The 18,663-nt window shown below is 41.2% G+C and overlaps 1 protein-coding gene across 6 annotated transcripts in view; it reads left to right on the top strand.

Moving 5' to 3' along the window:
- Positions 1-18,103, top strand: part of SRGAP1 (SLIT-ROBO Rho GTPase activating protein 1) — a 195,575-nt gene extending 177,472 nt beyond the window's left edge. For 3 of the 6 annotated variants that reach the window (XM_075600380.1, XM_075600378.1, XM_075600375.1), the window contains 4 exons: positions 8,317-8,497; positions 13,165-13,299; positions 13,527-13,869; positions 14,913-18,103. In XM_075600380.1, coding sequence (XP_075456495.1) covers positions 8,317-8,497; positions 13,165-13,299; positions 13,527-13,869; positions 14,913-15,293 — 1,040 coding nt within the window. In that variant the 3' untranslated portion in view covers positions 15,294-18,103. The remainder of the gene's footprint in view (positions 1-8,316; positions 8,498-13,164; positions 13,300-13,526; positions 13,870-14,912) is intronic. The other 3 variants (XM_075600379.1, XM_075600376.1, XM_075600381.1) reach the window with 2 other exon arrangements.
- The last annotated feature ends 560 nt before the right edge of the window (positions 18,104-18,663 follow it).

Below are 18,663 nucleotides of genomic sequence, written 5' to 3'. Positions count from 1 at the left end.
CTAAGATTTATTACATTGCCTAATAAAAATGGCTAACCAGATAATATTGCCAGCCTTCTACTTCGACATACAGTATGTTTCAAGCCATGGGTGTTCAACTCCAGTCCTCGAAACCCACCAACAGGTCAGGTTTTTAGGATATCCCTGCTTCAGCACAGGTGACTCAAGTTAGACTGGGACACTGATTGAGCCACCAGTGCTGAAGCAGGGATATCCTGAAAACTTGACCTGGAGGGGTGGGGGGTCTTGAGGACTGTAGTTGAGCACCCCTGTTTTAAGCAACTAGTTGGGCTGTGACGTTCCCACTAGATATATGTAATGGCCACGTAACCATATTGGGATGGAAATATGGCCAATAAACGCATTATGAGACGTATGCTTAACCTATTCACTGCTTGATGGGGTGTATATCATCCTAATGCAGCATTGCATGTGATCATAGAAAATGTAGTGTAAATAGAAATCTATCCTAGTCATTCCTCCATTATTTCCTACAACATGGACAACAAGAGGATAGATTATGAATATGCTGACCACACACCCAGTAAAGCAGGGGGTAGGGGAGTTGTTAATGTAACCATCCCTCTGTTATTTCCAGCACCCTTTGGAAAAATCTAATGGTTGTTTTCATTATTTAACCCTCCATGCTCCTAGGAAGTTTACATCGGATAGCCTCTGTATTTGGCTTCCTCAGTGTATTACCTTATCGGGGTGCTGGGTCTCTGCAGCTGGGTGAGGATGGGTGCCAGGAACTTTATAGTTATGAACAAGATTGCGTTTATCTGTTATTAGAATCACAACTTCTCCAGATGCATTACTGCATTCCTGGAGAGGCACAGTCTTGGAACATTTGCAGTAGTGGCTTAGACACAATATGGCTTATTCATCATGGTACATACTTTCATAATAGCTTCTGGGTCCCTGCTTGGGCTACCCCTTTATATCTTTGGTCAAAGAGGCCTTAAGTTCTATATCTTGCTCTGACCATCCTTTTGGTAGCGCTTCAGTGCTGGGATGGTAGAGGGGGTCCCTTTCTATTGGACCCCACCTTATACCTCTCTGGGATGCTCACAGATGGAGGGTGCCCAAGGATAGAAGTTGCTAGTCTTCCATTAGTCCAAAGGCTACCAGTTGAGGTAACCCCTAGGGGCCACAGGCCTCCCAGCAGAGAACCTGTACTTCTCTCCAACATAGTTCTAGGGAGCCTGACTGACTATAAGGGCTGTTCCCTATCTGAGACAGAACAGGGCCACCTACCCTTTCATAACTATTTACAGGGCTATATACATTGTGAGACTGTCTGCTTATCTCTTCCAGGGATTTATTTATTTTGAACACACATTTGTATAGCACCCTTCTCCAGGGCGATGTACATTCGTTTGTAAAACAGAGGTGTACTTGCGTATAGATTTGATTATAGAGTAATTGTTGAGATGTCATTGTGGTGGGTAGAGGTGGGGAACATTATGGTCGGGCTATGGGTTAGGTGCATTGAGATCTTGCTTGGTTAGTGGGCAGGGGTTCGAGTCAGGTCTCTGGATTTAGTATGGTCTGTGGCATGGTGATGGGTCTGACGGTGGAGGCTATTGGATCAGTGAGGTGATTTTGAAGAGAATTTAGCAAAGGGTGAGGGTTGGGGAGGGAGGGGATGGGATCTGAGGGTGGAGTTCTTCTCCACTCCTATTTATAGCCTATCTCTAACTCCCTGACTCCAGGCAGAAAATGGGCAGAGCTTAATCCCTGCTGAGTCACCCTAGACCAGGTGACTCTGCATATTTTAAAAACAGGGTGTAACCAGGCCCATGTACGGCACACGTGTGAGCACGTGACCTACATATGGGACAAGGGTTAATACACAGCTACTTAGCTGGCCCACTTTTCACCTTCTGCAAAGGTCCCTCAAAGGAGTAACATTTCCCCTCACTAAGTCCCAATATACCATCTAATATTTACCCTTTACTCGGTTGCAATCATATCTACTCGCTGCCACCATCCAAGAAATATGAAGACAATCATATGTATCTGCTTCCAAAAAATGAGGGGAGCAGTGGCTGTACCAAATTACAAAAAAACTGAAAACTACATAAAGTAGTATAGTTGTGACATAAGTGGAAAAATTGATAATGTTCCTCCAAAGATCCTACTCACACTTTGGACGTTAAATTAGGCACAGAGGTCACGACAGGTAGCTCTGCGCACTCACCCATTGGCTGAAACGAGACAACAAGAAAGCGCCAGAGGAGGTATTCTTTTTCCGTGTGTGCGTGCAGTCCGGACCATTCGCGTTGTGGTTAGTACGAGTTCCCCTCAATGCGGTTTTAAATCAGCTTTGCCATTAATCTTCATCAGTGGATGTTTAGTGGGATTATTCTTGATTTAATTTTGTTTTGTGTTATTGTTGGTATTGTGCTTCATAGAGGCTTTACTGGGTCAGTATCCCTTAAATGGGAGTGACCATGCATTTTGTATACGTTATATGTTTCATTATGATTCATTTTTTTTGTGTTGTGTGGTCTTTTGACCTAATATTAAATATTGTTATATTTTATATAATTTCGTGGTGCACTTGTGCGATTTTTCTTTTCTCTCTGTGGAGCCCTCCGCATTTAGGCCGAGCTCACACTGCTTGCTACCTGGTTCCATGCGCGCCTCCGTCGCACGCTCCTGCAGCCCAGCGATTTGTGACCATTCCCAGCAGACGCAGGGGGGGGGCAGGGCGAGCGGGGGCGCAGAGTGTGTGTGTGTGTGTGTGTGTGTGTGTGTGTGTGTGTGTGCGCTGACAGGAGCCAATGGGCTATTAAAAGGCATCCAAAATACTCCCTAATATCTACATGTGTTTGTTTTTTTTGTTTTTTTACAATGACAACCAGGTATGCAGCATTTCAGTTTTATACTTAGCTGAACAATACATGATATCTCTATATAAAATTGCCCTAAATCCAGAGTAATTCTGCTTGACCCCCCCTACTCCACTATCATTTTGCTGCAGTGGATGATCTGCTTTGCATGACCTGTGGCTGGGTGATCTCCCCTCCCCCCCCCCCCTGTCCCCACTGCCGAGTCTCTGGTCAATTTCAGAAGCCAATCAATGTAAATGTCTGGACATTGATTGGCTGCTGAAATGGACGTCATGCTGCTGCAGCCGGAGATCAGTTTCAAAAGACTCCCGTGACTGCAGCAGCGACGACACCGTACTTTGCAGCCAATGGTAGTTTCAATACTGAACACTACCATTGGCCGCCAGGAGTCTGTCATGAACGCGCGTGCATGTCGTGTAGTGTGCTGTGTGAGCGGGTCCTTTGGAGTATTTGAGGAGTGGCTCCTAGCACCAACGGCTGCAAACGGATTATATTCGATTTTAGAGGACAGCGCGAGTGCAGAAACCTTGCTTTTGACTTTCAATATATAAAAGGTTTCATAACTTTATGGCCATACTAAGACACATTAGTCATATCAATATGTTTTAGGCGAGCGCCTAAATTTGAAGGAAAAATGGTTATCTGTCCCTTGCCACCTCCTAAACCTCAAGTGTTTGGTCTTATTGCATCCGTCTCCTTGCAACAAGTACAAATATCTGTTTTGAAGATTCTGCATAATGTTTAGTTAAAGCCCTCCAACTAAGTGAGGACCTGTTTGTCACCTCTCTGTAATGCACAAGGGATATTTCAAGATGTTAAGGTTTTCTTTGAGGCTGGCAACCTGTGATCTGGCTATCGTCTATAACTTTCTAAACTATACATATTTCACTTTGTGACACATCAGCGATGGCCTCCCAATTAAGCGCTCTTTGTAGATCAGCGCAGACATAGTGTCTTGACCTGTCATAAAAACAATTTCTTTGTAATTTTAAGTCAAACTGTAGCCACATTAACCCCTTGAGTACCAGATAGATTAAAATACTTACTATCCCCTGCCATTTTTATTACAGTAATCCCAGAAAGGGGGGGGGGGGGCTACAATTATAATCGACTGAAACTGGAGGAAGATTTTGCCGAGGTTGCATTTTACAGGCAGGACTGCATTCTTTTAGTATGTAACTTTTAAGGTGACAAAAGAGCAATGCTGATTTGAAGGTGCAATCACACCTGCAGAGTCCAGGGTTTGTACTACTTTTTCCATAACAAGCTGCTCTATCGAGGAGTCCAAGGAATTCCCAGTGGTTGAGTTTAGAAGAAAAACAGCTTGCTGTTGTACTTATCAATGCCATCTTCAATAACACACTTATGTATTCCACTCTTTTTTTCAGTGGAAAGCATGAAGTGATCTAGAAACAGGAAGTACCCTGGCAGCCATATTGTTTCTTTGCCAAAAATCTGGAACATTCAGAGACCTGGAACCATAATTCTGACTCTTCTTTATGCATTCCTAAAGGCAGTATATTTGAAGTGTTTTTCTGTCTCCGTTCTTTACTGCTAACTGTAATTTTGGCCACGCAAGAAGGGAGTTTTTGTAACATATTAATTTAGCATTGGGAAATCTTCAGAGACTACCACAGAAGTGTGTTTAGTGCGATCTCAAAATATGTAATACGTTTTCTAAAGTGTAGATAAGTCAACTTTGTGTCCTCAGAAGAAGACAATTGTTCTTTTCTGTTCTGGGTTATTATCCCAGTAGCAGCATTTTAAAAGTAGACTGTATAATTACCAACACACTAAAAGTTTAAGTATTCTTTCTTGAATTTTTCCCTGATTAAGCCCCTCTTACAAAATTCTCTGGGAAATTATAGGTTATGTAAGACTCCCTAGAAATGTGACCATTAAAAATGGGTGATTACTCTTCAGAAGCATAATATTTGTTCTATTTATGATCTTTAAAGCATACTTTGCCAAGGAGTCTCAAGGCACTTTACATTACAGTTAATAATAGTGCACTGCAAACCTTCCTTACATTGACGAAACAACCTCCCTGCAGGGCCATGAGCTGGAGCCAATCAAGTACTTGAAGCATTGAAAAGATATATTTAGATCTCTGCTTCGCCTTAAATATTATTTGAGTCCGGATTAAAGTGCGGTTCTGTGAATGTGTTTTACCCTCTCTTTAATTAGAGAAGCTAATGGCTAAGCCAGTTAACAGTTTTATTACTGGCATTGCATGCATTGCATGTGTAACCCCTCTTGTTTCTACTATGCCTCATACTATACTCCGGATGCTGAGGCAGGGGCCTAAGGCTAGATCCCCGCTGCAGCCGTCGGTGCGCGCGACCGCGCCTCTCACCAGCCCCATACCTCTTCCCTAGCTGTCCCCAGTGCCCCCTCGCTTCCTGGCTCACTGCATACTGTGACGCGTCAACCAGCAGGGGCTACAACAGGATTGTGTTCCCAAGCGACGACGTGTCACGTGGTGCGCCAGGGAGCCAATCAGAGGCGGTTTGCTCCTGCCCCTCCCATCATTTTATTTCATGATCGTTTAAAAAAATAAACAATAAAAAAAATTTAAAAAAAAAGAGAACTCTGCCTGCATACCGCAGATCACGGTCTAGCGCTGTGCAAGTGCCGCCAGGACGTCAGACGCGCGTGCAGCAGCCTCCAGCGGTGCTTTAGTCTGTTGCCTATGTTAGCTGCCACACATGCGTGGGGCCAGTAAAGGGGACAACACACTTGGTTGTATATAACAGGGTCATGTATAAGATATGTAAATATAGTAAACATGTAATCAGTAACCACGTGATCCGAAGGCAACGGTGCACAAACGGGGGGGCGGGAGAATTTGTAGGGGGGCGCGGGCAGTTACAGAGGCCCCGTGCTCTTCCCCACGGCATTTTAATTCAATGCTGGGGGTGGCGGGAGGTCTCTGTAACTCGCTTACCTGCTGCCAGGTGGGTCTTCGGTGATGCGGTGTCATGTGACGTCACGCGTCGACATGGCAACGCGGGTCAAATGATGCGGTGGGGTGACGTCACATGACCCGCGACGTCATTTGACGCCGAGCCATCGGGAGAGGGGGGAGCGCGAACGCTGCGGCACCCAAAAAGGGCCACAGCGCAAAAAGTTTGCGCACCGCTGTACCTAAGGCAAAGGCTCACTACATACAAAGCACAATACAAATCATAACATTACAGTTCACCCGGGCGCTGCGCATGTATGTGTGTTATGGTCAACTTAATAGGCTTCCCAGTCCTGGGTGGTCAGGCTTATATTGGAAGTACCGGTACACTGTTGGAGCTCGTGTATTGTCAGAGTAGGTTGCAGGCCCGTACTTTGCAAAGGTATGTATTGTGGCACCAATATTCCTATGGTACAGCCCGTTGAGGTTCCTCAGAATTTCGCAGGGTTCCTTGACCAAAAAAAGTTGGAAACTGCTGTACTAAAGTAACATTATCTATTGTTACAGTTTACGGCTCAAACCGCTGGGACCGTTGGCAACAAATTATCCCAAACTGGAAAGTGTTACACTGCTTGGGAGGTGGGATAAAACCTGCTATAGAAATCAAAGGATGCTTTAAAACTCCTTACAAAAGGCGCATTAAAGTAACTATTATCTAATACTACAGAACTGATTTATTTAAAAGATGATGAATAAAAAAACATAATATTTCACATGTTTTGCTCCTTTAACCAATCAAAGGTTGAAAACCACTGGCTTACACGTCAGAAGCCCAGTCATTCAATGCTTTATGGGCTTGAGGTTAGTATAAAGCTGGCAAAACATTTGTTGCAATATTTGTGTTGCTTTGCAGTGCATTGCCTCTTCAAACAGTGAGAAGGTTCATGCAGTGAAAAATTATGGGAAGACTAAGATTAGTTTTATAAATACAGTAATATTTCTGAATTGCTCCTCTGGTAACACCTACCCCAACAATGCTGGAAAATGACGAGCTACAGCGGTAACTTAAATATGCCGTCTATGTACTCTTTCCCTTGTAAGCACCCCCTAACTGGTTATCACAATAAAAATGTGATGTATTCTTTAGCTATGCTCTATAACAGGGGTGCGCAAAGTGGGGGGCCGGGGGTTTACAGAGGCCCTGTGAGCTTCCCGGAGCCATTTAAATTAATGCCGGGGGAGCTGCAAGGCCTCTGTAAACTTATCTTTACCTTGGTTCAGACGCTGCTGGTCATGCATCGCCATGTGACATCGCGTTGCTATGGCAACGTGATGTTAGAGCCAAGGTAAGCAGGGGGGCGGGAGGAGACGGGGACAGCCAGCAGGGGGGTGCAGGGAAAAAAGTTTGAGTACCCCTGCTCTATAATATTGTGAAAATGACAGTGCCTTTATTTTATTGTGAAGATATGTACGTGTCTGAAAGCCTGTGCTTTCAATCATACGTGAAGGTACAATGCAGAAGTTATGTTGCCATAGTCGAATAAGCTTTACGAGTTTAGCAGTGTTAAAGTGTACGGTAAAAGTGAGCTCTTTAAAATCTAAAGAAACAGGAGGCCCGTACTGTGAACCCATCTGAGCAGTTTTATTCTGAAATGCTAATCTAATTATATTTAAGTCTGCTAGAGTCGGACAAACTTACAATGCGCTCTTTGTTTGCTTGGACAATGCTGTTTAGTCTGTAAACAAAGCCGCGTTGTGTGTTATCTTTTTGATTTCTCGAACTCTCAGCCCACTCATAGTTAAAACCTTTGATGTTGCACTCTCCTTTTTATAAGTAGCATGTTGTGATGCAAAATGACTTTTCAGCAACATTGAGCTGCTTTTTACAGCATATTCCATATTCCAACTGTTCATGGACATTTTCTTGACTTCTTTGCATCTGCTCTTTGCTTTCCTTGCTCATTTCCAATCTTTCTTGCGTTTCTCCATCCTCTCCTGCATATTCCTGACCGTCAGTATTCTCCTTTCTTAAGCATAGTAGATTTCTTCTTGCATTGCTGCTGACTAAAGTTACCAAAAACCGCTTTTGTTGACGTGGGCATCGTGCGATTCTTTATTTTTAAGCTGCGCATCTACTGTAAATAAAGTGTTTGAGTCATTCCTCCAAAATATAGAACTGTTTAGAAGGAAAATAACTATGAAATATATTTTTGGTTTGGTATTGCTTTAATGTCTACTAGCGATGATTTATTAAGTCAAAGGAAAACATCCTTATTTATTATAGGTTGATTCTTGCCTAGTTCTTAGGCCACTTATGTTCATGTTATTGGTAATAAATTACTCTAACTGTTTTAAATGATCTCCTCAGGCTATTGAGCTGTAATAAAACACACGGGTAGAAACTCTCCAAGAACAAGTTACCCAACCGGCCCATGAATCACTTGTGCTTCTCAACCTGAACGTGTCTCCAGTATATATTTGCTGTAGTTTTCCAAGAACCTACCGTGGAGCGTAAATATCCTGACTTACAGTACTGTACTTCTTGGTTTGCAGAGTGTGAGCCGATTGAAGCCATTGCCAAATTTGATTACATCGGAAGATCTGCCCGGGAGCTGTCCTTCAAAAAGGGGGCCTCGCTCCTTTTGTATCACCGTGCATCTGAGGACTGGTGGGAAGGAAGACACAATGGAGTAGATGGCCTGGTTCCTCACCAATACATAGTAGTGCAAGACATGTAAGTGATGCTCATGGATTTCGGTATCAGGACAGTAGATACATATACTAATGTACTGCCTCCTAATTTGGCTCCTACTCCCCTTCTAGCAACAAAAGTTTCCAAACAAGTTTCATTTTACAAAATCTTTGTTGTGTGTGGTCTCTAACATTCATGGGAAATATCTTACAGGCCAATCCAGCTACAAAGCTGCAAGTATTAGCCTGTAATTTGTACAACATGCTTAAAGGTACTCTTAAAGTAGGGTCACGGACATAATCCTTTATTTTTTTTTTATTTTTATATCTCAGTTCTGTAGTATTAGATAATACACAGGCCGCGTCCACAGTGCGAGCGATGGCGCAAACAAAATTCAGCGGCCATAGTGCACGCAATTTAGAGCAACTGCGAAGCAGAGCTCTGCCACACCTCTTTGTGAGCCCTGCTACGCCTCTTTGTGAGCCTTGCTATGCCTCTTTGTGAGCCTTGCTATGCCTCTTTGTGAGCCTTGCTATGCCTCTTTGTGAGCCTTGCTATGCCTCTTTGTGAGCCTTGCTATGCCTCTTTGTGAGCCCTGCTATGCCTCTTTGTGAGCCCTGCTACGCCTCTTTGTGAGCCCTGCTACGCCTCTTTGTGAGCCCTGCTACGCCTCTTTGTGAGCCCTGCTACGCCTCTTTGTGAGCCCTGCTACGCCTCTTTGTGAGCCCTGCTACGCCTCTTTGTGAGCCCTGCTACGCCTCTTTTTGAGCCCTGCTACGCCTCTTTGTGAGCCCTGCTACCCCTCTTTGTGAGCCTTGCTCTCTCCCCAGCATTCCACAAGCTTTGGCAACAAACGATCACAAACTGATCTCTTCCAGTGTTCCCATCAGTCTATTGTTACAGCTTTCACCTCCGGCACAAATTATTACCCATGGTAATTTAAGGTTATATTGTAGTTGTTCTTTATATCGCAGAAGACATAAGGGCTGATATCATACATTTTGGTGCGTTCTGTGCTTGCTTTATAGGTGCATATGATTGACAATGTAGCCAAGTAAGGCATTCAATCAGTGTGTGTTAGCGGCGTCTGACTGCCTTCTTCTCTAATAGGAATCTTATATCTATCTTTAGAAAAAGCATTTATGTTGATAGCACTCAAGAAATTAGATATGGTCACAAGGACATTACAAAAATTATTTTTATTTTTGTAATGAAAACACAACGTTGGGTTGGCCACAGCCCCGAGTCAGGTGAAGTGATGGCTACTGTGCGAGTGTGTGTGTATGCATATTTATCGATCTATCATGCACGCATGCGCACTATGAAAGCTGAAGCAATATACCTGGCTAAAGTGGGTAAGGTACTTGCCAACATGCAGCTAAGGCCTCAACCCCCAAATATGGAACACAGCAAGAAGCAATGGCCCTCATTTCCCAGAGGCTGGAATATCCCTGAGCTTGACAGTATTCAAGATGAAGACAAATGGTGCTATGTATCCCCAAATGACGAACCGAAGTCGTCATTGAAACCTAAACCTGGCTACCTACAACTGCTGGACTCTCCAGTGAAGCGGCACTGCAAGAACTGGAAGACTCATTTGAAAAGATTAAATGGGATATTGTTGGCCTTCGTGAAGTTAGAAGAAAAAATGAAGGCCCTATTGAGCTCAAAAGCGGACACCTTTTCAATTACAGAAGTACAGATAATGGAAGAATCGGTAGAGTAGGCTTCATCATTAACAGGAGATAAAGAAACATAGTGGATCAAGTATGAAAGCTCGTCAGAAAAAGCAGGCGGAGTAATCATTCAATTGACAGCTACAGGCTTCAAATAATCCAAGTGTATGAGCCCATATCAAGTTACGCAGGCAGTTAAGTGGAAGACTTCTACCATTCAACCAATTTAACAGGAAATTGTAACCCCAAGATCGTAATGGGAGATTTTGATGCAAATATTGATGCCCATCAGAATGATGAAGCATCCGTTGGCAAGTATGGTTATGGTAGCAGGAATGAACGTGGGGACAGATTGGTAGAATTTTCAGAATGTGAAAGCAGAATCCAAATCGAAAATGGAGATTGAATGGACCCAATGGAGTCAGGAATGTAATTGACTATATCCTAACTAACAAGAAACACGTGGTTGAAGACTGCACAGTTCTTAACCGTTTTGACACAAGGAATGATTATGGATTGGTTCTCTGCAGATTCCATCTGAATGCGAATTGGAAAGAATAATACGGATTAAAAAGACAAAAGCAATCAACATCAATAACCTCCAAGGAAAACAGCAGAGAATTTCACCTGGAACTGAAAAATCGCTTCTCCTTACTCAAAATGCATGGGGACATTAACCATTATAAAGAATTTATGAAGATTGTAGTTGAAAGCACAGAGAAAAAAATTGAAGAATCGCTAACAAAATACAGGATGAGAAAATATCTGAGACAAACAATGAGACAAGAAATGAAGTAAGAAATGACTATACAGTGCTTTGCAAGACCATTCACAAATGCATAGCTGAAGATGTAAGAAAATGTAACAGGCAGGGGAAGAAACCTGCATCTTGTGATCAGGTCAGTCTAGGGCTCGGGAGTGCGTACACATCAGTGGAACACATATTAATATCCATATGTGTTCCACTGACTACAGGATAGATTGACAAGCGCTATATTACATAAACATAGTGACTGGTCGCTCACCTAGTAGTGTGGGGATAAAAACTTGGTGCATAGGGAAAAATTGCAATAAATAACACTTGAACAAGTGACCACCAAGGGTCACTATAAGCCCTAAAAATTGCACTCTGAGTCACCATATACTGATATGTACATAGTATGAGAGGAAAATATGTATAGTAACTAGGACCATAAGAGGGTCCTTAGACCCCAGGCAAAAAACCCAAAATACAATTAAAACCAAAATAACAAAATTTTATTAAATCTAATTGTGACAAACAAAGACGAATCAACATATAGGGAAACATAAATACATAGGATATTAAAATCCTCGGTGGGAGAGACGGCTCGGGTATGTGGATAAGCCAGTATACAGATACTTGGCTATTAGGAGTAAACAATGTCCAGGACGGATAGAAGGTATATGGTGATATGACAATATGTGTCCTTTAATCAACAACTAACAATTCCTAAGGTTACCAAATGAGTTGTGATTACCATCAAGATAGGGCAACATAAGACACATATCGGCGTCATTTCCATGAGCCCAGAATATTTGTAACTCATAGCCACATAATTAGCATTGATGAAGAGTATTACCGTGGCTCACACAGACATATAGGTAAGGTCTCCGGTGTATAGATACATCCTTCAATAAGTACATGCGTCACTAAGGCTAGATACCGCTTCCCGGCGCCTGCATATACTCCTTTGCAAGAGAAAACAAAGGAGTAACAATGTGTCAGCCGCTATACTACCTTCTCTTCGTATCACATACAAAACAAGCCGTCAATCCTGGTGTGCGTCATACGTCTGATGGTGGGGTATGGTGACGTCAGACGTATGACGCACACCAGGAGAGACGGCTTGTTTTGTATGTGATACGAAGAGAAGGTAGTATAGCGGCTGACACATTGTTACTCCTTTGTTTTCTCTTGCAAAGGAGTATATGCAGGCGCCGGGAAGCGGTATCTAGCCTTAGTGACGCATGTACTTATTGAAGGATGTATCTATACACCGGAGACCTTACCTATATGTCTGTGTGAGCCACGGTAATACTCTTCATCAATGCTAATTATGTGGCTATGAGTTACAAATATTCTGGGCTCATGGAAATGACGCCGATATGTGTCTTATGTTGCCCTATCTTGATGGTAATCACAACTCATTTGGTAACCTTGGGAATTGTTAGTTGTTGATTAAAGGACACATATTGTCATATCACCATATACCTTCTATCCGTCCTGGACATTGTTTACTCCTAATAGCCAAGTATCTGTATACTGGCTTATCCACATACCCGAGCCGTCTCTCCCACCGAGGATTTTAATATCCTATGTATTTATGTTTCCCTATATGTTGATTCGTCTTTGTTTGTCACAATTAGATTTAATAAAATTTTGTTATTTTGGTTTTAATTGTATTTTGGGTTTTTTGCCTGGGGTCTAAGGACCCTCTTATGGTCCTAGTTACTATACATATTTTCCTCTCATACTATGTACATATCAGTATATGGTGACTCAGAGTGCAATTTTTAGGGCTTATAGTGACCCTTGGTGGTCACTTGTTCAAGTTTTTTAATTAGATTGACAAGCGGCCATAACGTGACCACAGGGAGCAGGATCTTTGCTGATCGATCACAGGTGAATAGATCGATCGGCAGCTTAGTTAAACGTAATCAAATGCTGCATACATTAACCCCCCCCCAAAAAAAAATAATTATGCATCCTGGAATGATGCTTGAATAAGAAATATTCAGGTTTCAAAGGTCTGAGAAATGTATTAACATGTAACTTTGACCTGCCTGTTATCTGGATCACATGGAGACCAAGGATGATACCTGAATGCATCACTTTATAGAGTGCTTATTGATGAACAGTAGCCAATGGAAGGCCATTTACTTAGTTCACCAATAACTTGGTTGCGATCTGTGAAGTCACAGTAAAGAAGCAGCAGCAGCAAGTTGAAGTAATATAGACGAGGCCTTTGTTTCACAAACAATATTGTTTTTTCTAAATTGTTTTCTGTTTAGGGATGACACCTTTTCTGATACACTGAGTCAGAAGGCTGACAGTGAAGCTAGCAGTGGGCCTGTAACAGAAGATAAGTCATCATCCAAAGACATGAGCTCTCCAACTGACCGGCATCCTGATTTATATCTAGCCAGGTGAGCTGAATATAAGCAAATGACCAATGCTGTAGAATGGACAATTACCAAAGTAAGACAAATGCTGAAACTGGATTAGTCCAATAATCCTGCTCTTCACAATTTATGATGATAATCTATAGAGACAATCTTTGAGTCTGGTTCGTAATAACATACATCCTTACTGTTGATGACCATGACAAACCCATGTTTTTTTTTTATTGTTTTTTTTTAATCTATTGTTTCAGACAAAGAAGACGACCTGAACCTCCAGCTCCTTCCCGGCGCTCAGGCAGGTCAAGTGACAGCCACTGCCCAGTGCACCCTCTACAAACTGTCAACACATCAATGGAAATTGGGTCTTCCAATGTCTCAAGCCATTGTAGTCCACGCGCTCTTCTACAGAATCGCAACCTTAACACAGACAGCCCGGAAAGGAGACGAAAGCCGGGGCACGGTAGCCTTAGCAACATCAGCAGGCACGATTCTATTAAAAAGATAGACAGCCCCCCTATTAGAAGGTCCACATCCTCAGGGCAGTATACAAGTTTTAATGACCACAAACCGCTTGACCCAGAAAGTATTGCTCAGGTATGTGGAGGGAATTAAAGACCATATTAGGCATTCAGGATCTACTGTACTTAAACACTCTGCTTCCACTCTAACCTCTCAAAATTCTCACTGTCATCCTCTACATTCACAGACCTCCCTCCATTTTGTCTTATTTACCTCTTCTGCGATCTATTCCTGCTCATATCTGGAACTCTGTTCCTGTACTTTTTAATTCCGTCCTCCCCATCTTCAATGACGTTTTGGGGTACATCAATTCAGTAGGGTGTTTCTGTCTTCATGCTAATTCTTCTGAGTGTTCACTTTCTTTTTTTTTCTAATAAATATATTTTAATATTTTTAACAACGTAGGAAATATATCAAACTGCTAAAATTATACCACTAACATAAATAAACATGATAACAAAAATGTATGTGTGTATATACATATATATTATACACAATATTATAAATACCAAAGCTCCAAAGCTTTGCTGTCCCGCCAAATGTACTTCCTTTACTGTAACAATTACTCTTTAAGCTGATTTTCCATAGTCTGACTGTATGTACCTCTATTACCTCATGTTGCCTCTATTCACCCAAAGTTCCCTCCTGATGGGTTTTTAACCAAGCAAATCTGTTTGGTAAAGAAAGGCACGGTAAATAGTTTACCAAAGTGTATTGCAGTGTAGAAAATAAACCTACAAAAAAAAATATCTTCTGCTTTCTATGCCACTTACCTCAAATGAAATATTATCGTTAATTGACATACTAAAACCTTCCACATTTCCAAGATAAGCTGTGCATGGACAGTATTTTCCACACAAATAATATTTATCTATAATGTTTTCCTATCCTTGAAAGATGTCCAGTATATGCAACGTTTCTTAATGTAAGAGAGAGAATATCATGTACTTTTATTATGCCATCAGTAGTAGCTTGGTGGTTTCTTCCCTTTTTTAGAGATTATTTTTTTCCGTCATTTAGTTGCAAAAGGCTATTTCACTAGTTTTTTGGGGGTTTTTTAACCGGAGGATATTTGGCTGTGGTCTAGTCTTTTTATTGCATTTTTTTTCTATCTCAAGCAGGATATAGAAGAGACCATGAACACCGCCCTGAATGAGCTGCGTGAGCTGGAGCGCCAAAGTTCTGCAAAGCATGCCCCTGATGTGGTGCTGGACACACTAGAACAAATTAAGAACTCTCCGACACCAGCGACATCAACAGAATCATTAAGTCCTCTACACAATGTGATGTTGAGAAGCACCGAGCCTCAAATCCGTCGCAGCACTAGTACTTCTAGTGACACAATGAGTACCTTTAAACCCATGGTGGCACCTAGGATGGGAGTCCAGCTAAAACCTCCTGCTTTAAGGCCAAAACCCATCGTTCTTCCAAAAACTAACCCCGGCATAGGACCATCTCAACCTGTGCAAGGTCCATCAGATAAATCGTGCACCATGTAACATCACTCTTTTTTTCGTTTTCTTTTTTTTTTAGTACAGTACTTGGAATATTAAAATATAAGAAAAATGTTTTTCCCACACCATGCATAGTTTGTGTTAGTAACTGGAGAGGCAATGCTTTTCCGTAAAGTAGAGTACAACGTCTGAAACTAGGGCATTTAGAAAAAACAAACTGGACTATTTTATGTGTTTTTTACAGCTGTAGAAACACAGATATTACTTGAAGATTTGATGCTGCACAACTTGTATAGATTGCAACTTGCATCACAAATGGCTTCCCACTTATAAGATATATCACAGACTTGCCATTTATTATGCATAGAATCTGGGCAATTTAAAATCGGAAATGTCGTTGCCTATGAATTTACAACTCATAGTGAGTCACGGATCTGCAGATACAGAGGTCTATATGGTTTGCGGAGCAGCCTAAAAAGCCAATGGCTTTTTGCTTAATAGTACTTCTAAATAACATTCCTTGGGGGCCATACTTCTTGCTTTTTGAACCTCAGTGACCTGAAGCGCATGGCAAACAAATGTCTCTAGTTCAAAAGAGGTTAAGAACAAAATAGCAAGGCTTTGTTATGAGTGATTGGAATCATGGTAACCACTGTTTCAAGTTATTGTAACTGTGTATGTCCCTCATGGGTTCAAAAATGTCTAGTTTTTTTCAGAGTGACATTATAAAGCGAGAACACATAACTTTTATGTATACAGTATGCACTGCATGTGGTATTTGTGTGTATATGTCTCTATATATTTATATGTATAGAGATGGCTATATATAAAGAGGGAGATGCACACATACACATTGTACAGAGAGAGGAACAAATCTGTTCTGTGCTAAACAACATTCTGGACACTTGTGTTCTCGTCGCAAAGCTGATAACACTAGAAATATTACATCTTCACTGATTGAATGATCTCTGTGTGATAGGGACAGCAGAAGGTGTATTCACTAAATAGTTGAGATCTTAATCTTCGCACAATGTTAATCTCTGTACTGTCAGGGACCACCTCATTAAGTATCCCTGATATGATAAAATGCTCTCGTGTATATTTAATCCATTCCCTCTTCACCCTGTCTCTCTCACTTGTTTTTTGAGTATCTACTAGTGTTACTTTCACTTTTAATCTGTAGATTACAAATAGACTTTAAATCTATATTTTTAGAATGGGTATAGTCCTCTTCAGGTATGTGAGGACACATATGGACAGGCATTTACCCTGCTGAGCATATTCACGTACAGTGCAAACCGTTTCTCTTTGCTGCGTAGCATATGTCTAAAATCTCACTGGTCTTACTTTATGATGTGTGCTAAGAAGCATATGCTGGTACTCTCTGGTTTTTGTTTCCATCCTGAGTGTTTTATCTCTTAGAAAACTTTTTTTTTATACAAGTTAATGGGTTGTATATATGTTTGGGTATGTTAACACTAAGCCACACAATTTTTTGTATGGCTGTTTTTTTTTATTCATTAGGATGTTGCAGGTTATTCCATATGTGCTAGAAATATATGGTTTAGTTTTAGTTAGTTTGATCAGATTGTGTTGGCCCAGTTAAGCGTGCTAAAGAGGTAGCAGAGTCTGCTGTCTAGTCATCTGGGAGTCTCAATAGGATACTATCAATAGACTGCTCCAGTTATTTTCCATTTACATCATGTAGCATATGCTATTTTAAAACTGCATTTGGGAGAAAAATATTGTGAACAGCTATCCTATATTTTAAAAGGGGAACATCTGAAAATAAAACAGTCTGGTGGCTTCTTTTTTGCTACAGAGTCCTGTATTTTATCAGTTCTACTGTAGTAATTCCGTTTAGGATTATAAAATAAAACGTCCAATAACACTACTAAGCTGCCAGCATGTATAAGGCAGCTGTCTGTCTATATGCTAGTTCTATACCTCTTCATTGCACCCTGGAGCCCATAGTTGAAACTGAGCCCAGTAGTTGAAGTAGAAGCTGACTTTGACATCTACAGCTGTGTCATCACACTATGAAAGACTATATGAGACTTAGCGCTCAAAGGAACAAACTGGAATTTTCTGCTGTCATTTAAGCACAGGACTAGCCTGGTACTGTTTTTCATATGATCTATGTGGCGTAATAGAGATGAATACACATCTTTGAACAGAGTTGGGAATGTGTATATTTAAATAAATGTAATGGACTGCATACTACTTATATTAGAATTAGCGTAGTACAAGAATATATTAGAAACCGTGCATCTGGTGAATGTGCTTCTAGCGCGTTCATAAAAGTTAAATGTGTAGTTTGGTTCTAGGTATTTGGAGTACTGTGATTGGATATGTAATATGGGAGGATGATACAGCTACAGATGTACGCAACCCATTCAACTAGAGAGGTGTATGAGGGGTCATCCTGTGCTGCTTTCTCTGGCAGTGCATGGGTTTAGGGTAACTCCTGCACTGTCAATTAAGTCAGTATTGTCCTTTTACTGTCAGTTCGATACATTGCAGTACTGGTAGCTTTTTGTTGACTGTTACCTATTTGTACATCCGTAGTATGTACATGTGAAAGTGCCTTTAAACTTTTAGAGGAACTTCAACTTCACTCTTGGGAGTATTACATTTCCATTGCGTTAAACCTCATTCCCAAAAAACAAAGAATAAAAAAAAAAAGGAAAGTTATACGTTTCTTTAAATAGAAAATTGTACTGTTAATCTGTCGTGATGATGCACTTTTATGTATAGTACTGTACATTTTGGCATGTACCATTACAGGCTTCAGTATAAATCCAGGATTGTTCCTCCGTAGTATTTCTTTATAATAAAGGAGATCGTTCTGTCAACCACTGTCTGTTTCTCATTTCCTTTTACGTTGATGTCATTTTTCTAAGAATATTGTATTGGGAGTTAAAATAAATAAACATAGATGTAGAAGAGGATTTAATGCAAAGAAGTTGGCTGGAAAATAATAGATACAGAAGGTTAACTTGAGGCATTCCAGGTTGTGCCTTTCATAGAATATCTGGTCGCTGGATCCAACATAATTTTTTTAATTTTTTTTTATTAACTATAGGCGAGCTTTCATACACAGAACCATGCAAATGGGAGGTGATGGCAGAGTCCATATGACGACCTTCTGTTGTATAAAAGGCGTACTCTGCCACAAACATCTCAGAATGTACTGAAAACAGGCTGTAGAAGAATGCTGAATGGTCACCCAGGACTAGAAAACTAGAGATTTTATTGTGTCCCAATTTGTTTTGTGATTGCGTGTTGAATACAATACGTTCACATGAACAATTTGCAGATTTTGGGGGAAAGTTTTCACAACTTTAAAAAAAATATATCAGTGCTACCAGATTCAACCATGCGTCCTCTCGTACAGTATATCTGGTCATTTAGA

The sequence above is a fragment of the Ascaphus truei genome, chromosome 5 (genome assembly GCF_040206685.1).
Source record: "Ascaphus truei isolate aAscTru1 chromosome 5, aAscTru1.hap1, whole genome shotgun sequence".
Lineage (NCBI taxonomy): Eukaryota > Metazoa > Chordata > Amphibia > Anura > Ascaphidae > Ascaphus > Ascaphus truei.
The sequence above is the reverse complement of the archived record's forward strand: the minus strand, read 5'-3'. Positions and strand labels throughout refer to the sequence as shown.